Here is a 26,335-nt window from a genome sequence, read left to right on the forward strand (position 1 = left end):
TATGCACCAGGTTGCAGATGAATTTTCACTTGCAGACTTCAAAAGCGGTAAGAATAAAAAAAGGAACCAACAACTCCGAGCAACAGCTTGTCAGAGAATTCTGCACTAATTCAGCACCAGAGCACAGACTGACAACATGGAAAACAGACCCTACCTGACATTTTGGCTGTCAAAGAAAAGGGAGAAGCTAACTGGGTTAAAGAGGAAAATTGAGGAGGGAGTGCACACACTGCAGTTGTGGTTAGGTGACACTGAAAAATCTTGTGACTCATTTTCCCAGGATACAAGCAACTTCTATGATTTCCATGGGAGATGACCATATTAAAGTAGAGTAACAGCCTTATAGAAGGACTGTTGTCACGCTCTGTTTATAAAAGCAAGAAAATCTCTGACAAAGCTGCAAGCTGAGCTGAAGCCCTCACCACATAAGTGTGGTTTGGTTTTTGTTTTTACTGAGTTAATGTGCGTGTAACAGTTGTAGGTCCCTTTCAGCTCCTGTTACATCTTTGTCCTTCCCCAAGAAATCTATCTGCTCCTGCCTCACCATTTATCTGGTTTAGCTTCTTTTTTTCACATCTTTTTAACCATCACTTTGCTGTTAAGCCAATCAAGCTCCCTCCAGGTGCTTAGTGACACTCAGCTGCACTGGTATATATCATATTCTCTTCCTGATGCTGTATATTCTTTCAAAACCCTACACATCCTGCTTTATACTAGCTTGTTCTGGACCTCAGTAAAGGACAGAATTATTAGCATGGATACAGGAGATAATAAGGATGGATGCCGAGTACGGAAAGATGCCTAGACGAGGGAAAATCATGTGGTAAAGGACAAGACTTTTGGGACAGCTTGCTTTCTCACATTTGTAATTGTTTGCCAATGCTGGACCCAAGTTTCATGTGTATTTAGGAGTATTGTATATAAATGTATGTTTATGTATGTATGTATATATTTATGTATGTACAGATATGCATTATGTGTATTTCTAAGGAACCTACTCAGCAGAAGCGTGAATTTTTGTTTGTTTCCAAGTAGCGCATGCTAAAAAAGGTTCAATGCTACACTTGCACTTTTTTTTCCCCTTAGTGTTGAGAAAATGACCACGTCTCCTCTCATATATACCAAATATTTTATGTTAATCAGTGTTTGCAAATCATCTGCTAGAATTTTTGATTTAGAGAAGATTTTGCCACTGCCAAGGAGAACTTTGTGACAAAACCAAGTAAATGCATCTACATGTGGCTAATGCTTTTTTTGTTTAATCCTTTTTTTTTTTTTTTAATATGGATTTAAAAGGTTCATAAGAGAAGAGGCTGTAAAGCCAGATCTCTTCAGGTACCTACATGCTGCTCACCAGCATGTGTACATGGAAAGATTATGCAATAAACCATTTCTTGCAGAAACCCCCTGCTGTTTTTTTATAGCATTAATACCGCTGTAAATTGATTCCAGTTTTGGTCCCCTGTAAGCCAGGGCCCTGGGAATATTGTCCTGCCAGTCCCGCCTCCTCCCAGCCCTGCTATTAATCATGACTTGCCTGTCTTGAAATCTCCCACGGTTTGGTCACAGCTCCAAGGTCACAGGCTGTCATTAGCATTGATCTGAAAAACAGAAATGAACAATACAAGCTGAATCAACCTTTGTTGTATTTCTAAACAACTCTGCTCTGAGTGCATAAATAAATAATACATATATAAAATGTCAGCCCTGGCACCATCTTTACCTCCAGAAAAGAATGACATGTTTGAAATCTCAGCCATCAGCATGGCTTTTGCATCACAATTGTGCCTAGGAAGCCTAATGTGTTGCAGGTCATCAGATGATGAATTTTGGTGTTGTGCTTTGCATGCTAGAAATGATATTGCGAGGGAGTTAACTGCTAATTTTGCAGTACTTCTAACACTGCTTACATTAATACCTGTAATATACTGGAAAGCATGTGCTTCACATGATGTAAGTTAAGGGTATTATTATATAATAACACCTGCAAACTGGATTAATTTATATGCCTATTTGTAAAAGTGACTGCTGTAGCAAGAGAACCTATAATCACAGGAGGCAACCCAGACACTGTTTAAGCAGTTTCTACTGCTCATCTACAATAAAAATTTAAGATTTACTATGAGCTATACTGTTCCACTGTAGTTTAATACCCAGCTACAGCCACGTTTTATATGCATTAGGAGAAAGAAACCATTCAGCTGTAGAAAGCGTTTATGTACAGTACATGATGCAGATAAAAGTCTAAGAAAGTTTAAATGAAGAACAAGGGCATTGAAAATGAAACATCAAATATATTGCCTGAATCTAAAATTAGGAATGGGTGAAATGATATGGAAAATAGAAAATGTTTTGGTCAAAAGACCAAGTGGAAACGGAATTCAAATGAAATTTCAGATAAAATGAGACATAATCAGGCATGCATATGCAAATGCACACATTTTATTGTCTCAAAAGCCTGGTATGCTCAAACCACCCACAATGTCTGAGGTTTTCAATAGGATGCATGTTCAGATCATTTTTGAGGGCTAGAAGAGTACCGTGTATCTGCAAATTCCCAGGTACAGACTAGAAGAGCAGAGAGAAGCATGGCCAGTGAAAGAAAACAGCTGAGAGGAGGAGGGAACAGGGACAAGAAAGATCTTTGTGTCCTGAGGCAGAATACTGATGCTTTCTGGAGAAAGAGCAGAAGGGCTGAGCGGTAACTGGTGAGGCTGGGAGAAAGGGAAGAAAACATGACAGAGTGTCAAGGCAGAAACAGGAATGGAGAAGGTGAGGTCACACTGATTACATCCTTGCTGTTTGGTAATGTTTAGAAATCATACCATATATTTCTTATCATGAATCATATAGTTAAAACAAGCTATCTTATCTTGTTACTCTAAGTCTTCATGATATATGAAATTCCTTAAACAAATATGGCTTTACTTTGAAATAACCAGAAAGCAAGAAATAGTAGTGCTCACCGAAATATTTCTCGGTGGTTTTTTGTCTTCCAGTCATAACCACCCTTACTGACAAGTTCAAAAAACTCGGTCCTTCTCCTGCAACAAAACAGATTATCAGAGAAGGAAATGACACTTTCAGGGCAACACTGCAGTGGAAGTACAGTTCTCTGGATGACATGAAATCATTGCACCTCATGTATTATTTTTAAAGTCATTATACTGACAGTCCATTTAAGCGAAACATACTAATATCTGAACATGTTCTATAAATGTCTGTTACCAATGTCAGAGTTGCCTAGTAAAAGCAATATTGTATTTATGGTCTCTGAAGATAAGGAAATAAATGGTACCAAAATGTTCAGTCATCCATGGAAGCATGAAATGTTCAGCTACAGCAGTGGACAGACAATAGAAACACCCCTGAAATATTTACACACTTCTCTTTACTTGTCTTTGCAAAATGGCTTTTACTTCATTATCCCGGAGGGTTTGTCAGAGACGCACAATTCCCGTTATTTCCAGCACACAGAACAGAACAGTGAGACACAGGAGCTGCAGATGTTTCACGTTAGTAGTTCTTAATTGACTAGAAACTAGGTCTCCCTGCTTGGTTCCGTGCTTTGTCTTCTTGAATATCTTCCTTGCGTCCTCAAAGAGGGACAAAACGTGAGCCAGGGCATGTTAATGCTTGTTTGGTGCCTTTTAGTAGCAAAATTCTGACTCACCATAGCCTGTAACTTTTTATGGCACTGAGACTCTGAGCAGCTCTTACTGCATGCAGCATGACTACAATATGAAACAGATCCTGACCCAGATATAGCAGAATTTGAGGTATAAAAATATGGAACAACTTGCCCACACAACGTATTAGCATCAAAGCTGGAAAGCAGATACTTGTGTTCTGAGTAACAGTCCAGTGCCCCATCTCATAGGAGATGCTTTGTTAACCGAAAATGTAGTTCGATTCCCCAAGAGTGAGTTTGCAGAGTCTTGTATTTATTTTCTACATTAACTTCATCATATTTTGAACAGTGATTATTGAAAATAGTCTGACAGCAGCCAGCACAGGTTTTATATCCGAGGAGATTCACACTGCCAGGAACATTGCCCTTGCTCAATGGACAGTATTTTATGTGGAATATGTTCCATTATTCTGGTTCCTGACTGTCATACATTGCATCACCACCAGTCGCTGCTAATGTAGGGCCTTTCTATAATTGATTTCGTAACAGCAGCTAGAGCAGAGAGATATAAGGATACATAATGGTATCTAATCCTTCATGAAATAAGATATAGGAGTTTCACATTACAAAATTTGCTGGGACAATGCAAAGCCACACATGCAGAAAACAACTCAGTTCTCTGACACAAAGTCATAGCATCATGGCTCCAGTGAAAATAACTACTGCAACGATGACAATCTTAATGGCCAAGAGTAGTTGGCACATAAAGCTAAAACCAGGCTAACCCTGACCAGATCATCAATAACTAGACACTCTAAGAGAACAAGCAGTGGATTTTTCCATCCTGTGTTTCAGTGCCCAATCTAACAATGCAAAATTTGGTAATGATTTATAGAATCATAGAATAGTTACGGTTAGAAAGGACCTTAAGATCATCTAGTTCCAACACCCCTGCCATGGGCAGGGACACCTCACACTAAATCATATCACCCAAGGCCTCATCCAACCTGGTCTTGAACACCGGCAGGGGTGGAGCATTCACAGCTTCCCTGGGCAACCCATTCCAGTGCCTCACCACCCTAACAGGAAAGAACTTCCTCCTTATAGCCAACCTAAACTTCCCCTGTTTAAGTTTTAACCCGTTACCCCTTGTCCTGTCACTACAGTCTCTAATGAAGAGTCCCTCTCCAGCATCCCTATAGGCCCCCTTCAGATACTGGAAGGCTGCTATGAGCTCTCCATGCAGCCTTCTCTTCTCCAGACTGAACAGCCCCAACTTCCTCAGCCTGTCTTCATACAGGAGGTGCTCCAGTCCCCTGATCATCCTTGTGGCCCTCCTCTGGGCTTGTTCCAACAGTTCCATGTCCTTTTTATGTTGAGGACACCAGAACTGCACACAATACTCCAAGTGGGGTCTCTCGAGAGCAGAGTAGAGGGGCAGGATCACCTCCTTCGACCTGCTGGTCATGCTCCTTTTGATGCAGCCCAGGATACGGTTGGCTTTCTGGGCTGCAAGCGCACACTGAAGCCACCTCATGTTCATTTTCTCATCAACCAACACCCCCAAGTCCTTCTCCGCAGGGCTGCTCTGAATCTCTTCTCTGCCCAACCTGTAGCTGTATTTGAAGTATTAGATGTTCTGGGCAATTCATATATTAATGGACAAAAACCAGGTAAAAACGCTTAAAGCTGAAAGCTCAGGAAGGTGACATCTCAGAAACTTCAAACATTCACATTTGAAATAGAGCGATCCATAAACAGTAACTGAAAACGTGAGTCTCAAGGCCGTATGTTAGGCTAAAAACTTTAAAATAAGAATTTTCTTTTGAAATCCATTTAAATGAATGCAGGAGGAGTAGTCCAGTTCCACAGAGAATTTCTAGTGTAGGAAGGAGTTAGCCTGAGGAAAGCATCCATGGTACAAGGAAAAATTTTGTGTTTCCTACTGGTTGCTTATGCATGGTATCCAAAATGAAGAGGTTTGCTATTATTAAGCAAACATAATACACCAGGATTTCAGAAATAAACAGAATTATAACAATTTTGTAATATCTTTGAGTAACATTAACTCTGGCTAGATTTTGCCTGGAAGGGAAAGTTGTCTTGCTATATATAGCAAATCCAGTTGCTCTACAGCCCAGTGGCTCAAGACATCATTTGGGTGAATTTCCATAAACTTCATTTTGGTTCCATACTTTTGCTTCTTGTACTATCTACAAGCATCATTATCTAGAATTATCTATTAAAAAGAAGTATATTTTCCATCTGGTATTTCACTGAAAACCATCTTTGTTTGTAGAAAAGTAGTGTCTTGAGAAGGTTCTAAAGCTTTGGTCTGCCTGGAGTTTTGTTCCTGTTTAGCAAGCTGGAGTTTGCTATCATTAGGTTTAGGCATTCTAAGAATACTGATACAAGAATTTCCTCCTCTACAAGAGTATTGAAGATGTAGCAAACTGAAGAAACAAGGTACTTGTGTGGAAACATCTGTTAACATAGAGAGGCATTAAGGATTGTAAATCATTGTTTCCAGGGAGTGATTTTTAGGCACTTTTGGAAGTAAAGTAGCATAACAACTACCAGATTAATGAATCATAATAACACTAGAGGAAAAGATAACTCATTTGCAGACTTCTGAGTAAAGAGGCCTCATTTGCTAAAAGTTTTCTGATCCATGTAGCACATAAAATCAATTATGCAAGCAAAGAAAAATAACCTTGAAATTCACCTGATGTTCCTTTTTTGGACATTATTTCCCTGATTTAAAACTAGAAAGACAACTTGGCCATGGAGTTTTTCAACCTAAGGCAGGCAGAGAAGAGAGTTCCGTCACATCAGGGTCTGGACTGGGTTTCCTCCCAGGACACTGCCATGGGCCCTCTCTGGCTCTTTCAGGGGCTGCAGGATCTTGGGCAGGGGGAACATATGGGGCTGTGCCAGGGCAGTCGCCCTCTCAGCTCCTGCCACTCATCTCTTCCTTGACAACACAAAACATTTCTGCAGCACTTGTTATTTGTGGTGAAACAGGAAAACCCATACTCATATATCCCTGTGGTCCTTTTATCTCACTTCAAGCTGTCAGCAAATTCCCATCATACCAGCCACCCAGGTAAAGAGCAATCCTAACAGACAGCTTCAAAACCCTAAACCTTAAAAGGGGTTATTAGTTTTACTCAGGATTTTCCTGTCAGCAAGAGAAATTTCTTCATAGACTATGTTCTAATGTTCTAATGTTTAGAAGTTATTTATAATAAAACTGTTCACTAAAAGCCTTTCTTAATACAACTTTTCTGACAACAGTTGCAGGAAACAAAAAATGTCAGCATGCCTACTGCCAGTACTGTTTAGAAACGGCCCTTGGCACAGTAACCAAATACTGCGGAAAAAAAGACAAAGTAAACATTGCAGCATCTCAGTATTTTTACAATTAACAGTTAAAGACACAATGTTGATATAGATATTTGAACAATCTCAAGGTGTAGACTTTACTTGTTTTCTGGAAACTTAGTTTGGTATCAACCATGAGCACAATGGAGGGACCGAATCCAGGTATACCACCCAAAGGAAAACATTACTAAATGCTACTGGCACTATACAGGAGAGGACACTAATGGACATAAAAAAAATCCGAAGGATGAATTATTGTCAAGACTAGGAAGGTAGTATGCAGAAACTGTGCATCCAGCAGCACTTCTCCCTGTAAGTCAGACTGTCTGTGCCAGAGGGGGATGTCAAAAGCCCAGTGTGCTGGTGATACCATGATTCTTCTGATCACATGTACAGTCACACGCATACTTACTAGGGAGAACTTGGTAATAATTAGCAGTATTTGAAAAGCATAAAATACCACCAATTTGAAGTCTACTTTCAGATTTGATTTGTAAACAAGGAAAAGGAAGAAAACTGGATGAAAGAGAGTCTCTTGAGTTAAGCTTTTTAAGACCTATACTCATGTAATGCAAATTTACATAAATTGTCTTCAAAACAGCAATGTGTATGCTTTCATTACCTCTGCAGCTGGGTCTGTAACTAAATACAGTATTTCTTAGCACACGTTTAGAAACAGAAATGGTGGAAAAGAATTAAAATGTTATTTTTTTTTATAGATGCCTCAAGGAATTATCATAGAAGGGATAGAAAATTACAGCACTGAGCTGTAACTGGCTTAAAGTATAAGTCTAGAATTTCACTTGCTTTTTGTTGATGCAGTCATGTTACACATAAATGCAAAGCTTACTTAGTCTAATACGAATATCTCAAGTGCACAAGATATACTAAGTATTAGACTAAATCTGTTCAACCACAGGTTGAAACACTAATTTCTCATATTATATACCCTTATTGGTATTTAATAGGTCATTAGAGTAAATTCTTTGAATTTTCATTTGTCAAATACGAGAAATGCCAATACTTACTCAAAATACAGAGTGAGGTCTGTTGCCAATATCGACTGCTTTAGAAGCTGCATAAGGTCACTGTAGTCCTTAGAGGACAAGTTAGCAAAGATGTTGTGACCCTATAATGAAAGAGATAAAAGAGGTAAAGTGCTAGCAATCAATAAATGTTTTTAAAAGGTTTTCTAACTCTTTAGTCTACTGTTTCCCTCTAACAGAGGCCTTTTCTGATTCATGGCAAAACTATGACAAAAAAAATAATGTTAATACTGCTGAGATTACATTGGGGTGGAAGAGTTGACAATTGTAATCAAGTGCCTGCACTGTTTTTCTAAACTCTGCTGAAATTATAGCCTCTTGAGGAAAGATTTACTCTTTGCTCTGACCCTGCATAGATTCAGTTTATGAGGAAAAACTATGGACACATCTCAATCTTTTCTCTTATAAAATGTTTTGGGTAGCAATGTCTTGCAGCTTTTGAGTTGTGTGCCTAATAGATTTATCTGTGCTGTTGCTTGCAGGCACACAAACTGCTATTAGAGCAGTCAAAGACATTAAATCAGTTTTTCGTTCAAAACAGTCCATGTGCTCACTCTGCCCATTACTGCGTTGTCTTACAGTGTATACAAGCATTGCCTATGCAGACTAAAACCCCACAACTTTATGCAGTTTAAATGCCCTTTGTAGGCCAGATAGGCTACTTTTTAAGGGATCGTGGATTAAGAATTTGAAAGGTGCTCTGTGGCCAGAATGAAACAAATTATTTAATATTGGTATTTGAGAGCAGGAAGGTCCATTTGTAACTGCATTTCTGAAAACTGAGAGGGACAGAGATCCTGTCATTTATGAAATCCTAGAGAAAATAGATAAACAATTTGAATGGAAAACTCTAAATGTAAGCTGAAGAAGGGATCTTTGTGACATTAGTCACAGGTAACTAAATTGACATAAATAAAAGCACTACCCTTTTCTTTCTCCCCCCCCCCCCCCCCCCCCAATCACCTGTAGAAACAATGAGGTTCTTGCTAAAGAGTTTTATTTTGGTGATATTTAGCCCTGTAATGCCCACATTCAGTATGCGCTGCCACCTACTGCCTAGGAAGATTAAAATGCCCTTAAACCCAAGAATTTTCCAGCAGGAGGATTGCTATGACTCTGGTGGTCTGAGGACATAGTCAAGGTAACGTCGAGGTAGAGATAGTATTTTTTAATAGATCAGGTAGTGTTTGGACTAAAAAAATATTTTGCCATTCATAAGAGATGATCTCTGCTGTGACAATGAAATGATTATTTCTTTTCACCTAAATATTGAGAAGGATTTAAGAATCTAAAGCTTATTTATTAACAAATAGGATATAAATTAATTTCAGTTTATTTAAGAGAGGAGACTGACTGCTCAGCTGGTGAATTTTTAAGTGAATCTTGGTGTATCTTTAAATAAATTGTAGGATCCAAAGTAAAAAGTGCAGTGTCCCATTAGCAAATACAATCTATTGAATTAAAAATCACGTAGGTTTATTTTTCTGGTCTAGAAATGAGGACCTGGTGAGGACTGAATGGTCAAAGGGGAGGACCTGTATTTAACTTGCATTTGTCTTCAGACTTGATCCTGTCTTCAGAGAAATATTCAGTTACAATGAAGATTTCAGGAACCAGAGAAATCACTGTTTCCCAGGAAGGCTTGTTCCAGGGACTGGACAATCTCATTGGTTTAGAAAAACAAAACAAAACTTCTTTTTTCCTATTCTAAACTGGTCTGTTTAACTTTCAAATGCTGTTTTTTCTTATGCCTTTCCCTGGTAGTGTAAGGAACCATTTAATTCCTGGGATCACCTTTTAGACAAGCTAGTCTAGGCTGAGCAGATTGAGCTATTTAGATCTCATACCAGTCCTCCGTCTGCTTTTTTAATATGACGTCTAGTAAAAGCCACAGTCCCATGACTAATCTCTGTGGCTCTGTACATAGAGGGAAGGCCATCACCCTGTCTCCACTTGTGACCATGGGACATTCCGAGATGCTCTTCAAAAATTACTGCAGATTAGCATATGGTCTCCAAGTGTGCTGTATGCATGACATTATTGTTTTTATATATACTGGATGCATTCTGTAACAAGCTAGCTGTGTAAAATCAGAAAACACATCCTTCTTTTCTCACTGTATCTCTGAGGTAGTGCATGCTGCATACTGTTACACATAAGATACTCTAGACAAGAAATATGTCTTTATATCTATCTGCAAAACAACTAGTGTACTTTAGACAGCATGATATTACTGATATTTTTTCATAAATAATTAAGAAAAATTATGTAAAACTATCATGAAAATACTGATTACAAAAAGACTGTCAAATAAAGTAAATTTGTCCAGTCAAGGATGACTGTGATACTCTGAATACAAGACCTGTGTGGAAATGTAAGAGCTTGTTTCACCTATCTATAAACCATTGTGCAGGATATATGTAAAAAGGCTGAGAAAAGCTGACAATACGGTTAGGATTTGTCCGCCTTGCCCCTAGCTGATTGAGACAAATACAATCTCTGGGCTCTATGATAAGCATTTGTAGTTGTTTAATTTTATGCTAGTTGTGACCTTGTGGTAACCAATAAATAACTCTTCAAGGAGAGGGCATTAAAAAGGTACTGTGTGTGGTATTTCCTTTCTCCAGCTGAAACTTCCCAACACCTTACAGTGAGATTAATAGTAACGCTTTTGTACCTCACTTTGGAGAATCATGACAGCATGATTGAAGTGGTGGTGTTCCAAGGTAGCAGAGGTGCCGTAGAGCTGAGCTAAGGCTGATCCACTCCTGAAACAGAACATGGGGAGTCAACAAATACTGCACGTGTCTGTTTACAAAGCAGGTTTCAGAGATAGTTTAGTAACAAAAGCATGTAGCTATATGCTCCCTCTTCATTTCAACAACCACAGAGAGCTGACAAGATCAAAATACTAATTTAAAGACAAAGAATTTATGTTACAGACTTTGCTAAATATTATCCGCTGACTAAAGATTTTCCTGGAACTAATGAATGAAATTTTGTAATGTAACTTTCAAAGTGCCTTGCAGTGCAACAGCACAGGCACACCACTGCGCATTAAAGACAAACAGTAACATCCCTGAGCTAGGAGTGGCTGTTTTGCTACTGTTTTTAATTCTTAATAGATATAAACACAATGGCTTACAATAGGTGATTGCAAACTCTTAAGAAAATCCAAAACACAGCAACAAAAAATCAACTGCAAATGCAGTGAGGTTCTGTCTGCATGTAAAATACTGCACTTATAAAAAAAAATACAAAGGTAAACAAAAACCCACAAGTGATAAGAGTGAATATAAAAGTAAAGTTTAGCATCTTTTGGAATGTATTTTCTCAGCATGTTTATTGTCTAAACCAAAATTAGCTTCGGAATGCACAAAGCAGGTCAGTTTTCTAAGTCTGAAGAACAAAAAATCTATAGAATACAATTATAAAATTGTGAATCATTAGGAGATGCAGAGAATGGGATTGGATTGTCAGAATAGTTACCATTCACCATGACTTCACTTCTGGGATCTAAAGCAACAACATGGGTTTTCTTTCCAAAGAAATGAGAATAAGAGATTATTACACTAGAGACAAACAGAAAGAGGCTCCTAGGACCATATACTATAAAACTGCATCATATTGATATTTAATTATCAGAAGCGGCTATATTAGAAAGAAGGATGTCCAGGAAACATCATCCCTCGAGAATATGGTGTTGAGATATATAGCAGAGCCAATTCAGACAACTGCGATACTGCCTCCATCATATACCTCTTGAACTTTCATCACACAGAACAGCAGTATTAAACACTGAAGATAAAATAAGAAAATGTGATGCTTAAATTTATGTCAGGTTAGAGGAATAAATCATAGCTGCTGTTATGAAAACTACAGCTTCTGTTTTCAGGGATGTTTTATGCATGTGTGGTAATGTTTGTCTTTTGTTAAATGTCTTCGGCAATTTCTTGATGGAGTTGTAAAATGGCAGCCTCCTCTTCGTACTCTGCTGTCAAACAAGTGATAGCAGTCTAGTGCCGAAACCTCTGCCTTTAACTCAGCCACCCCTCTACACAAAAGTAGTGTTACAGTGGAGAAGTGGTTAACTTAATCAGAGCCTAAAACAGTCAGGATGTAAATCTTCGGTCTTGGGTTTTTTAAATTAGGAATGTAAACATCAATCAGCTGAGCTTCCTTCCTATTTGTCTCGTCTTTTTTGATTTTCTTCAAGACTCAGCTGCAAAAAGGCATCTAGCAGTGCTTGGTAACCTTTGCACCATAAGCTCTGTCTTTTGAGCACTGCAATTGATTTTCCTTGCTATGGTGATTGAAGATCCAGACAGTGTCATTGTTTCATTGAGACTGTACAGCAACACCAATAGCTCAGGAAATGGCAGCTTAGTGAGTATCAGAAACATCAGTTTGAGTGATGTTCACTGAGGCAGCTTGCCCTCAGAAATGCAGCAGCCCATGCATACACACAGTGCAGCAGAGTTTTTCTGCAAAAGGTACGACAAAACAGGCTAATGCAACATCACCTTGCCCTTCAAGTATCTTTAGACAACCATTTGGTCGCTTCTCCTATCACACTAAGGGTTAGCAGTAATGCAAAACACACAAAGCTGAAAATACATGACGGGATCTGCAGGACAAGAGAGCCTAAAAGTCTTCTATTCTGGCTGTAGAAGACCTGGGAAGCCGAGAAAACAACACAGGATTTGGAGGAGTCACTTTGTCTGACAGATTTGTTTCACAGCTCGGCCAGGATGTTGTCAGGCAGTATTTTTTGTTGTCCCTCTCTGTTCTCAGGGAACATGGATTTTGGAAAGAAGTTGACCTCTGTTAAGGGAGTTCCCTCACCACCACAGTAAGAAGAACCCTCAAAACTTCCACAGCCTGCTTCTACCTCACTGTATCTGAGGGCAGCAGACTGGACAGCAAAAATATATTCAGGTCATGGCAGGTGAATCAGGTCATAGGCACTTTGAATAGAATAAAATTCATTTTTAGAATTGAAAACAGCCTGGAGAGTAAGATTTCACATAGGTAAGAATCTGCATTTGAGATCCAGCTTCATGTTCTGGTGCCCAGTCCCCCCACCCCCCCCACCCATTGCAGCATGTCTCTGAACAGGCTCTGTGTGCTTTGGTGTGTGGGACAGGGCAGGGAGGAGGCATTTCTACTGGCCAGGGACACTGCATGCTGCACAACTGATGAGTATGTGGTGAGACAACTGCTCCGGGCACCTGCTGTGGATGATATGTATCAGAACCAGGAATTTATGTCGGCTTGCCTACGCTGGTGTGAAAAGTTTTTTTTTTTGTGAAAGCATTATTTCATTTTTACATATTTTCTTCATAATAGTTGAACAGCTTTTGCTTAACATCAGGCATTCCAACAAGCAGGAGCAACCCAGACAGACACTTCCATTTTTTCCTGGGTTGAATACCAGAATCAATAATACCCAAGCCTGAAGAGAACATCAACTTTTGGCACCACATTTCAATACACAGCGTCAGTTCAACAGCCTAATACACATGACAAGCCAGCAATTATCCAAAAGAATAGAGAATGATAAAGATGGATAATCCCTCACTACATACAAGAATAAGAATAGCTGGCCTTGGCCCAGGAAACCTGAAATTAATCCCTCATTCTTTATCCTGGTCACTTTTTGCTCTTCTGTGGAAGAAAACCAAATTAAAGTAATAAGAATTAGAAAACTTACTTGGCTTGGAAGGCATTGTTGGTTCCCCTGTGGTCAAGGTCGTGACATAAGCATCCCACAATCAAAGCTAGAATTTCAGTTTCAGTTAGAATCTCCTGAAATCCTGCGGTCTGAGGGCAGAAAAAAAATAGCAGCTGTAACTATCAGTATCGAAAGCGATAAGTAATGTTAGACCATCGAGCAACAGTCAAGTTTGTTTTGATACCATGAATGTTTCAGTAAGGAGAAGATAAATGCTTTATTGTCATATTATATTCCCTGCTGTATGTTAGATGGTTAGCAGAACAGATAACGTCCTTGGAGTGATCTGTTACTATCTCTCTGTTGCATTTCCAGCGTGTCATTTCTCTACTTCCCAGAAGTCACTAAAGGCAAAAAGAGCTGAAGACAAACACCAATAACTGCACACTAAGACAGGAACTGGAATTTCATATCAGAGAAATAAAAAACAAAATTCATTTCATTTTGAAATTATTGTTCAGAGGAGTAGTTAGACAGATTTCTTCAATCATGAGGTGACCATCTTGGTCAATCCCTAGTGTCACAGATAGCCAAGATGTTAAATCAAAAGACCTATAAAGGAAGCCAGCTAAAATATGCTCTATGGAACTGTTATGAACTATTAAGAAATTTTTTATCTGGGACATACGAAATGAAGCAATATGATTCAAAGAGGAAATCTGGCATATTTCTGCTGCAGATACCTACTTGAATTCGGGAAAGAATTTTGAAAACTGATGTACTGAAATTTCCCATGAGCAGCTCAGACCAGATATGACCATGTGAAGGCGGAGGCTCATCCTACAAACATTTTTTGCCACTATACTTCTCCATGTGGATACTTGCCACAGCAGTTTTCCTGCCTGAACTGCCCCATCTCAGAAAATAAACACTACTGTTACTGCTAACCTCAAGCATCCTGAACAGATCTTGCCTGGAGGAGGTGCTGGAGCCTGAGTGGGACACCACCTCATTGGTGCTGCCCATCTAACCATCAAACCACCTGGTTCTTCACCTCTTCTGAAGCATAAGGACATATTGCCTGCAAAAATAACTGGCTGAGTTGGAAAATCATAACATTTGTCTTTTCACAGCGCCATTCTCTAATTACACTCCTCAACTAGCCACACAATCTAGTTAGTATGAAAGGAAATGGTATAAAACAAATATAAAATAGATTTATATTGGACCAAACCAAGGGTGAACACTAATGGTACTTAAGAAATCTTGAATTCCATTGATTTTTAATAGAGTATAATTCCACTCACTGGCAAGAAGAGGGTGATACAAAGATGGTGAAGATCAGTGGGACTTGATGTCCGTACTTGGCAGAACGTACAGCCCACTCGGAAATGCCAGTCAATTGCTGCAATACCATGTGAAAACTCTTCTGTTCACCTTGAAGACCACAAATTCCACTTAAATAAATGCACATTCAAATCCAAATAGCCTCTGTTTTCATAGTCTGAAATGTGGCCATAGTTAATATTTAGGCAGTACAGGGAGCCAAGCTCCCTCAGGTGCTCAGAAATGCATTTCAGCAGGAATTGAGAAGTGCAGGACTTGCTACAAAAGCTTCAGAGTTTTGCCGAAAGTTTACATATCGGAAAAGATGGTCAAATATAAGGAAAAATTATTTCTTTCATGTAAAATCCACTGGTATACAGAGTAACTTGAATGTTAAGAGATTCTCCTGATTCCTAGGGCATCACTTTTTTTAGTTTCAGTAGCAGCTACCCAGGCAGAGGAAATTGTCTAAAATGGAGAGTTTTCTCTTTTTACTTTTTAAACATTGCTCTTGTGTAACAATTAATAATCATGGTCTATTTTTTAAAAAGGAATTAACTGTAACTGACATCGTGCCATGTGTCAAGATTCAATCTAGAGAAAATGTTCACAGCTAAGTTAAAACAACTTAAAATAGAAATTTTATAACATGAAATTGATGGTGTAACAAGTAGTCTTTAGTATTCATTTAGCTTTGATTAAACTCAAGCATTCAACCTGTATTGCAAATACAGGAAAGCTGATTAAGAAATTTATTAACAGTAGCAATATCTCAAAAATAAAGGCAAGATTTTATTTAAGCAAAGGTCTTGTCATTGAATCTGTGAGAGAAATATGCATATTTCACTTAATAAAAAACATTTAATTTAAAACAGTGTTACGGTAAGGGGATATCTGCTTTGACCATAATGTAAGAAAATAGAGGATTATGTTTCCTCATGTTTTGAATTTACACAGGGAGAAAAAATACATGGCTATAGCTGATTGTGCAGTAAAATTCATTTTCACCAGAAAACGAATGACCCATAACTCATGAGTGGCAGAGTCTCCAGTGAGTTATAGAGGTCATTCTTTCATGTGAGGAAATGAATTGCATTCATTATACCTTGCCCCACATATATATGTTTTGTTATTAGCACAGCAGATGGGATTTTAATTTTGTATTGCTTACTTGTTCATTTTTACTTTATGAAACAAGTGTCAATGTGAGCTGCGTTAGGCAAAGGCATTCATAATGAAGCCTGGGATTAATCCTGCACTTTAATCTCATGTGACATCCTTAACTCGCAGGAGCAGTCTTCCTTCAGTCCTTGTCTTCAGAATATTTGTGTAAGTCTGAAATACGGAAGTACGGCTTGCAGGACTGGGCTTATAACTGCTCAGTCTCTAACCAGAGATAGAAAATACATACTTTGATAAACAAGAACATACCTTAGATATGCAGAAGGCTGATCCAGGGGTGAAACAACTGGTTTAAACTTTGTTTGCTTTCTGTTGTTTGGCTTTTCAACCCAGCTGAATTTTCCTTCTGCATTCAGTGAGAGCAGGTGGGGGCCATTAGAAGCTACTGCGTTACAGATTAGACATTATTGTGCTATGGTAAACCTACCTGGAAATGCCCTAAAATAGACCTATTGGCTTCTATTTGTGGTGCAGGCAATATGCTGACTGTTGTAGAGAAATCAGGAATAGGGTGCAATAACTGCACAGAACACTGCCTTCTTGACCATCAGAGCCCCTCTACGACGGTCAAGGAGTTTTGCCTTTTTTGCAAGTGGATAAACAAGGTGCATACTAACTTGGATGGTTTCCCCAGGACAGCTGCAGTAAGAGCAAGCCTTGTGCTATTACTAATCTCTTGACTCTCTCTTTTGTGCCTGGCTTTTTTTTTTTTGGCAAGATGAGTCTTCCTACCTCTGGAAGGGAGAAAAGCACAAGCAGGCCATACACTGAACTCACTCTGTTCTCAGCCAGAGCCACAGCAGAGTGGGGTGGGATACATGGTGAGACCAATGCCATGGGCACATGCAGCCAAGCCCTGCACATGGAATTGCTCATTCAGTTTACTACTGGAAGCGTGTGAAATAAAATGAGCTAGGCTTGAAAATGCTCCCACAGACAGTTGCATCCCTGTGCCGACTGCTAAAAGAAACCCAAAATTATGCTTTGAGAACTATAGTCAAAGCAGTTTATGTCTGAGACCTCGCAGGCTTTTACTGGTGGCTGCTGGAGCAACAGAGATGTGCTTTGTTGCAGGCAGTGTAGTCACAGCTATCTGAGATGGAGATGCCTAGTGGGAGAGCACGTTTCCCACCGAAGAACAGCCTGCCCAAAACGTGGCCTCGGAGCTCCACCTAGAGGTCCTCATGGGTGAGGCTTGAAGGCTCATGCGCTGGCAGCATTTGACAGAAACTAGTCTAATTCCCAGGTGAATGGTGCTGCCTGACTTTACGCTTACTTGTCTGAGTAGAAAGCTTTTCATTTTTCCATAACTGAAAAGAAAAAAGCATGTCAAGTTTATAAAAAGTTAAAAACGGCAGACGATTTCATTAGAGACCATCAGAAAGTGTCTGCTGAAACAACATCAGTTCTGGTCAGCTGAGCAGCCTCACACCCAGAAGTTCAACCTTTCTCTCTTGAACACCTCGATTTCCTTTGGCTCATGTTGTATGGTAAAACTTTGTTACGCCTCCGTAAATGCTCACAGAAACAAACCCATATAGCTGGGATGGACCTAGCACTACACCACATCTACTTGCATCATACTCTTTATTTTTTTAACTTGCCTGACACAAAAAGTTCTGCCACAGAGATAGGCCAAATGGAGGAGGACAGCTGGGAACCCATGCTCTGTGAGCAGGAAACAAGCCACAGGTTGTCTCAAGTCCCTGTAACACTGGCGCTGATGCATGCTGTGAATGGCACAGGCTGTGGGGTTTCCACTGCTGCAAACAGGGTCCAAATGCTAACCATGCCACAGAGACCAGCCATCAACAAGAACACAAGAATTAGGAAAGAAGCACATGATATTCCAGATAAATAAATACTTACACAAATGCTATTAACATGATCACTTTAAGGTTCACAATAGATGACTGGCCATTAAGACTGAACATGAAGAGAAAATGGAAAAACTTGAATTCTTATTTTTAACTGGAGATAAGGCAAACCCAAAACGCAAAGTACAGCAGTTAAGTGTTGTGAGCACATAGACATGTCGCTTCTCTTTTGCCATATTAACCAGAATATTAAACATCCAGGACCACCGAGGTTTATATCAACACATTTACAAGAATTAATTAGCCAAATGGGGGTTATTTATTGCAGCAAGGTTGCCGAGGGGTAGGGGAGAAAGAGCAAGTAAGAGTGGTGGTACTTGCATCAGAATTTACTGGTGTGTTGAAAGGAGTTAGAGGTACTGATGGAGATACATGTTAATCAAACTCAGAAATGTTACAGTGTCTGACAGAGATTCAAGATTCACTTAGATCATTCTGTTGGAAGATAATCTTAAAACGTTTTAAAGCAGTATGTTCTACAATTAGTTAGATGAAGCTGGATAGAAAAGTAGTAAATATAAGCATAGGAAACACTTCTGAGATTCTAATCTTCCTTGGTTTTGTACTTCCCAATTTAAAAGTCCGAAATAAATGTCAAATCAAAGACTTCCAAAAGTAAAACATTTTTGTAAGATCAAGATCTATAATAACAAGCTCACTCCAAGACTGCCATCTGTTTTCAGTCACTTTAATGTGCTTGTGATATCACTGTCACTAAAACACTGTGAGGTTTTGCCAAATATATGCTGCCTTAAGTTGAATAGCTTCCGTGTGCACTTCTATTGGAAATGAATGAGTATCATAATAACTAAAAAAGAAATCAAATGCTGGAAAATGTGTAGACAGGTAAAGCAATGTGGCAGTAAAAGCTCCTGTGGGATTGCGTCTGTAGCTGGATACTCACAGTTAACATGGCAAACATTAGCTGGCAGACGTTGAAGGCATGCCTCCAGTTGTGGTACAAAACCATTCGATAATTCTTCCTAACCGTCAAAAGCCACCTACACAGCGTCTGAAATGAAAAGTACAAATTGTATCAGGGTTACTAAACGTGTACAAATGGACAGAGCAGTGCCAAGACAAAAGCAGCAGATCTCTCTGCAGCGCAGATGGTTACCTCATAGTCAATTTTAAATTTCTGAACCATTCCAAGTTCCATGAACATCCGCAGGGCTGCCGTAATCATGGCATCCACATCCAGCGAGAAGTCATCAAAATGAATGTCATCAATGCCAAGCTCTGACACCAGAGGGATGTTTGCTGCCTGGAAAAGCCAAAAGGAGAGGGAAACTTCTGATTCAAAACTTGGAGTTGTTTTCTGTGTCACTCTTGCAACCATCCATACATCAGTTCTGACCTGCCAATACATCCCCTGCTTGATTTGAATGCTGAGCAATAAAAGTCTTCATCAGAGAAATATGAACACGTCAAGCTAATGAGCAGAGAAACAGAGGGAAGGAGAAGAACCTGGTGTGAGCAGGAAATATGCTCACCATTCCAACTTGAGCCCATATATAGCGTTTAGACTGTGAGAGCTGACCACTTTACAGCTACTGCAGTAATGCAATATATTCCAATGCAAATTACAATGCTGTAATGCAAGAAACATCTGGACAGCCAGCAGCTGGGAATTTTAATAGCTACCATTCAGAAATGCAAAGTAAATATACTGCTCTGCAGAATTTTTTCATCCAAATGTCTTTACATTCGTAAGCATAAAGTGCCCTTTGCTTTACACTGCTTACTACACATCTGTAGAACCAAAAAAAACAGAGTAATTACAAGAAATCTAGCAGAAATACTTTTCAAAGTAAAACAAAACTTATTTTCAATATGCTGATTATGTAGTAAGCCAACAAACAACAGCAAAAGCCTTACATTTTGCTTTGTCCATGTAACAGCAGACTTTTGTTCTGTTTGTAAGAGCTCTTCATGTACACAAAACCTCAGTTGAGTGTGCAGGACTGGCTAATGCATACAGTTGTGCACACAGATGCGTTGTGGCTGGCCCAGTGGCAGCACCTGCAGGAGCCAGGCGGCGGTGCTGACAACCCTCATGGGCTTGTTTGCCCTTCCATGCGCCCCTTCAGAGTTGCCACTTGTCTCCCTAGAGAGGGCAGGTGGAGGAGGCTGCATTTGTTGACAGAGCATCTGTTCCTTGTCTCCCGCAGTGAGAAGGTGATGCGTCAGGTAGAAACATCACAAAGAGGCTGTGTCCAGCCCACAGTCCATGAGCTGGACCATGCTGAACTCATTAAAATCACATGGACTCAGCTGGTGTGGCACATGCAGCTACTCACTTGTATAAAATACCAATTTGTTCATGCAACTGTAAGTTCACCTTCACAGTTGCAACTTCTATGTGACCACCTTATGTGGTTTTTCCTTTTTGAAAACCTGTGTTTTGAAATACTGCATCCTAACTCCAAGTTACCGATGCGTAAAATGCTTTTTCTGGCTAAAGGGAAAATGCCATCTCAATAATTACTTCATGCAGAGATTAAGCTGGTTTAACTATACTGATGTAAACCTGACATAAAACAGTATTAACACGGCAGTGTTATTTACTAGCTAGAATAAAAGCCTTTGCCGATCAGCACCTAGTAAGAGCATTCCAATACCACAAGAAGTTATGGTATTACACCAGTGAGACTAGTGGACATAGGAAATACATCAAATCATTAAGTCAAGTGTCATCCCAGGACACAGCTGAACCACCTCTGGAGCATGCAGGCAGAGGTGTAAGCTCTGTTAACTGCGTACTGACTTCGTCTGCAAGCGTACTTATCCAGGTTGAATCAATTCAGCATCTTTTTTGGTTTTTTTTTAATATATTTTGAAACATTTGAAATCCTAGATGATCCCAACAGGAGTTACACCTTAACACCCTGTAAGATGTGACTGAGAAGCTATGTGTTTACTTCTGAGGCAAAAAAAGAAAGAAAACATGGTTAGGTGTGAAGGAGGAACCTGGGCCCAGGGATTGTGTTGTCCAGACCTTTAGCGGTCTTACAGAAATTGTGACTTTTTTATCATTCAGTTATTCTTCAGAGCTTTGGGGGTACTTGAGATGCATGCTAATATTTAGTCTATGAATGCACTCTTTGCACAGTAAATGTGCTCTTCATAGAATGTCTCTGAGGGAAGAAACACGTTTGTCAATCTTGTTTGGTCCTTAGAAAGAAGTTTAAGTAACAGATGCTGAAAGAGAAGGACCTGATTGTAGGTAGACCTACTAGAACCTGTTTTATTGAAAGTAGCTTTGCACACTTACTGCTGCATTTTCATTCACTTTGAAGTGGGCTCTAATTAAATTTGTCACATTTTTTTGCCCTCTTAAAAGAAAACAGATATTTTCCTGGCTTTTTACTGGAAGCAAACACTTTTACCAGTCTGTTACAATTCAGGGAGAACACTTGAAGGAGTTGCTCAACTACAATTGTCTTTCCCTTTTTCAAACAGTGGAGAAATAACAGTATATCCCAAATCTATTATGAACTGAGCAACAGGATATTAACAAAGCAAGTCAAAAACAATTTCTTCCCATGTCAGTTAGAAACTTTTAAATATTTATGAGGTTTTACATTCCTAAATTTAACAGGAGTGCCATCATCCAAAATAACTGCTGAATTAATAGCCAGAAGATAACATTTGTATAAAAGAACCATTTGCTTTACAACAGCAATAAAGGAAACAACAGAAATATGAGTGTTGAGACTAATTTGAATAATGTTAAAAAAAATTATACGATGTGGGGCTGCAGCAATATTCTGGCTGCACCTGGCATTGTCTGTCCTCAGCTTCTTAAGCTAGAAATGCAGCAGCCCAGGGTTTATAGGAGAAGAGTCATTAAAACTTCATTTTTTTAATTGCAAAGATATAAAAAATATTCATAGTACAGAATATTAAAACATATCCATCCCTGAAATTTTGTTGCACTGCAGGACAAATTCCAGGGATATCTTAAAATAAACAGTAATAACAACGCTCTTTTCCAGGAAAACAGGCAGGATGAAAACACCATGACAGTAAGAGAAAGGAGCAGACAATTAAAATTCAAGTTACAGTGAAATTACTTTTTAAAGCCCCCCAGTGATTTGAAATCACTTAAAAGATTTGCTTCCTTTTGAACATTTTAAAGTTCAATTTCCCCTTTCTAGAAACAATTAAGAACATTATACTCTGAAGTCTTTTCTCCCTGTGGACTAAGCAATTTCAACACTTTATCCTTAAAAAAACTTCACATGACTGTTCTGTGCTTTTATGGTAAATTAAAGCCGGACATGCCTCCTCTTGTCATGTCTGCATACCCTCTGGTACTAAAGCAAAAATTTGTCTTGAAAGGAACCACAAACACCAGTTGGGCTTAATGCATGGAAGAGAACTGGTCTTGCCTAATGAAGAACAAACTCAGCAGTTACCAGACTGGGAAACTATCACCACTTGTAGAGAGCTTGAAAAAAAGGATGTCATGCCCTGAATGAGAGCATAAGAACAAGGTCTGTAGCTACCCCATATTCAGATGTGCATGGGGTGGGATGGATACAGGAGGTGGGGACAAGCACTTACATACTCAGTTCAGGGTTGGAGACAGATTCTCCTTTCCTCACCGCCCTTTGCTATCATGTAAATTGCTTCACAGCCTGCTTGGTATATGTGAACAGCTAGGAGATGAGTGACTGGTTGAGCCTTACTTTACATCTGCCACCCTGAAAGGGCCATATATCATTTATGACCATTTGGGCTGCTGTGGATGAACAAAGACTAGAGAAAACTTTAGGAAACTAGAGAGTCAAGGTTTTATGGAAACTTTGCAAGGCTAAATACTTGAAGTAAAAGCTACTATTTGATGCTTAGATCTTAGTGCTGCTGAACACAACTATTTCATGCTTTTAGAAACGTGTATAATACATATGTTGTATAAAATGGTTTCTTTATATCGTTAGCATGCAACTAGACAACAAAAAGGATAACCATTCTCATCTTTTCTTCTAGGAAGTATATGTTAATGGGTAAATGTATGCCAGAAAAATGCAGTATAATATGCACACACATATATTCAGAGCAATCAAGAAGCAATTGCAATCAACACATTGAAAAGGGGAGACTTCTGCTCTTATGCAGCTTATGCTGCCAGCATAAAAAATGGTCAGAGAGAAATAACTCCTTATGTAGGAAAAAACTGTATCACGTCACCAAATATGAAATAGCAATTTGGATATTTAATAATCTGCTATAACAGAGTTTAGTTATGAGACAGTCTGGGTCAGTGTTGGAGAGAGAGAAATTTCAAGGTGGTGATTACATTTTGTCTCATCTTGCCGTAATCTTATTTCATCCTTATTTCCTACAAATTGGCACACACTGATAGGCAGCTCAAGGAGTTTCTTAAACAAAAGATACCTATAGCTCAAGGGTCTGATTGTAATAACAATTCAGCATTACATGATACATGAAAATATTTTTTGATCCCATTTGATACTAGGAACACAGGACAAAAATATCATTCCACAGATTGACTTAAGCTTAAGGGAAAGCTTAATAAATGATTTTGCACTAATACTTCTGATAGCATATTTTTCACTATTTTCTATATCCATATTTGATAACATGATAATGTTAACGTAATCAGATGCAAGGAAACTGGTGAGCTCTTCAAAAAGCATTCCTGGTAAAACATTGACTACAATGGAAGCAGTACAGCTAAACACAGAAAACTGAAATCCTACTTTGCTGTGTCAGGTTAAACTGTCTGTACTTCAGTTTTAAGACCTGTGTGGATAAGACATCAGTGCTTATTACGTGAGGAAAGCATTTTGAAACCTACTGATAAGTATATTAGTATGGCTTTGTTAAAAACAAACAAAAAAAAAAGAGCACATTTTGCCATTTGGTATGCACAGCTTCTTCCCCATGCACTATCAGGACTATTCTCTAACAATAACTTCCACTGCTGAACATAGACCACATTTATATAGCCCTATGGACAATGACACGTGGAGGGTTAGCAAGGTTTCCTAATCAGAAAATACTGAGAGACTGCTGGGAAAAAAAAAGTAACAAGAAACTCAAATATACAACACTACAAAGATATCCCATGAAATATATGTTCCGATGCAGCAGAAGACTGGCAAATCAATATGGTATGCCTCTTAACATCCAGGGGCACTGTCTAAGTCAGGAGTACACATACTATTTCTATAGCAGGTCAGGATCTGACCTCATTTGTACTCTATAGTGAAACAAGTTTCAGACAACATGACATACATAAAAAAAGTAAGAGCACCCTTCCAAGTATCTCTTCACTCACAGTCTCTCTCAGAAGATTAGGAACTGAAAAACCTTCCAGGTTGATCATCTAAAACTGCACAGAAAGCATCAAAATGGAGAATATTTAAATGTGATGACTTTTTTCTCTCTCACTTAATCTTCTATGAAACCACTTTGGAGACAGTATTTTCTGATGGCAAACATTTTTACTTTTAAAGGGTTCTTTTCCTGAATAAAGCCCCCTAAAATATTTGCTTATACTTGTAGCCGCAGGTGTAACCTTAAATCTTAAACTAACAATAGCGTGTGTGCCTTTAGCATAGTAGAATAAAGCAAACTGTTCTAACTTACTAACACAGAGAGAGAAAGGAATGATTGCCTGATGGGGGAAGGAACATCATGGGACTGTTAACTAAGGAGAGAGTAAATAAGACCAAGGATGCCAGCCTTCAAGATAGCAGAGCGGCGCCCAGCATGGAGTGAGACTGGAACAGAAGCAAGGACATACCAACTGCTAATTGCAAGTGTGTGCAAGCACTGAGGTCATTCAGTAAACACAGTGAGGAAGACTACTGATGATCACCAAAGAAGACCCCCACTCAGCAAGAAAGAGCATACATAATTAGAATGCAAATATTATAATAAGTTCCTGGAAAAGCTATGAATATGCATGAGCAGGCTAAATATATAGCTGCTGTCAGCAAGTATCGGGTACGCTCACCTTTGTGAAATGATTCTGTGCGTGCCCAGCACTGCCAATAAAGAATGCTGCTTTCTAAAACTCCAAATTGAGTCTTAGAGGGTTTCTCCAACTGACTTTTATAGTAACACAGGCATCTTTTAAAACGCATCTTTATAGTCAGTTATTAGCAGTAGTAGACAAATTTTGCACTTCATAGCCATGGAAAACCAAAGCCTGTTATGTTCCAGTTTGACATATTTCTTTCTCTAAAGTGGAAAGAATCAAAAGTTTCAGCTCAGAGATGTTTTAATGCTCAGAGTAGCCCTGCTCTTAAAGGCCTCCATCACTGAAGACTGTGGATGGCACCTCTCCGCCTTCACAATGCTGAGTTAGCGCCTCTTTTCCAATGACCAACTGCAGGATCATGCCATTTAAAGGGAATTTTAAAATATTTACAGTACAAGGGAATGGGTGTGGTGGAGACTTATCATGTGCACACATATTCTCATCTGGATTTTGATTCTAATGACTTTTTAATGTGACTATCACAGTAGCATTGCTGCTGCCTTCAGAAATTAAGTCACGAATCAGGGAATCATTTAGGTTGGAACAGAGCTCTTGAGACTAGCCAGTCCAATGCCCTCACTCAAGCAAGGCCAGAACTTCACCCTCAACTTTATTTGTACTTCCAACAACTTTCACCGATTCCAGTTCTCTGAATGAGGTCACTGTATGAAGGGATACTCTAACAACTACAACTGGAGACTGCAGTGAGAAAGGAGTGGGGCTGTGGACTCCTCTGAAAGCAGCTGGACAAAAACATGGCATAAGGATACCCCACACTGCCCCATGTAAACGCACTTTGCACTGTCAGATCTACCAGACTCCCTGGTTCTCTGTGCCAGCGTCTGTGAATGTTTTATCCACCAACTGTTCAGATGCAAAAAAACATCAACACTCCCTGGAACAGGATTCATATATTTTAAAAGTCTTCAGAGTAACCCAGCAGATAGGCAGAGAGCTGCAATTGTAAAACCCAATGCCTAAACTCTGCCCAAAGTCCCACAGTAGGTGCCTAAGCCTACTTTGCTGAAAAGGTCATTAATTTCTTTAGTTGAAGCTTTGCATCTCTAAAATGAGAATATTGCTGTTTTGCATCCACCTTCAAAATCTGCAGCTGAAGCACGTCCATGTGGTGTACACTGCTTCATCTGCAACCAGCAAATTAACAGTGTAACATGTAATTTAGACATGAAACGTGGA

At 39.2% G+C, this 26,335-nt stretch overlaps 1 protein-coding gene across 4 annotated transcripts in view; it reads right to left on the minus strand.

Moving 5' to 3' along the window:
- PDE11A (phosphodiesterase 11A) overlaps positions 1-26,335 on the minus strand; it is a 142,020-nt gene that overhangs the window by 20,116 nt on the left and 95,569 nt on the right. For all 4 annotated transcript variants that reach the window (XM_061454250.1, XM_061454276.1, XM_061454260.1 and 1 more), the window contains exons 11-17: positions 19,238-19,384; positions 19,025-19,132; positions 13,775-13,884; positions 10,739-10,829; positions 8,044-8,144; positions 2,967-3,044; positions 1,534-1,601 (exon numbers count right to left, since the gene is read on the minus strand). In XM_061454250.1, coding sequence (XP_061310234.1) covers positions 1,534-1,601; positions 2,967-3,044; positions 8,044-8,144; positions 10,739-10,829; positions 13,775-13,884; positions 19,025-19,132; positions 19,238-19,384 — 703 coding nt within the window. The remainder of the gene's footprint in view (positions 1-1,533; positions 1,602-2,966; positions 3,045-8,043; positions 8,145-10,738; positions 10,830-13,774; positions 13,885-19,024; positions 19,133-19,237; positions 19,385-26,335) is intronic.

This window comes from Pezoporus flaviventris, unplaced genomic scaffold (genome assembly GCF_033815535.1).
Source record: "Pezoporus flaviventris isolate CSIRO_AGI_PZ_B2104156 unplaced genomic scaffold, CSIRO_AGI_Pfla_v1 ptg000001l, whole genome shotgun sequence".
NCBI lineage: Eukaryota > Metazoa > Chordata > Aves > Psittaciformes > Psittacidae > Pezoporus > Pezoporus flaviventris.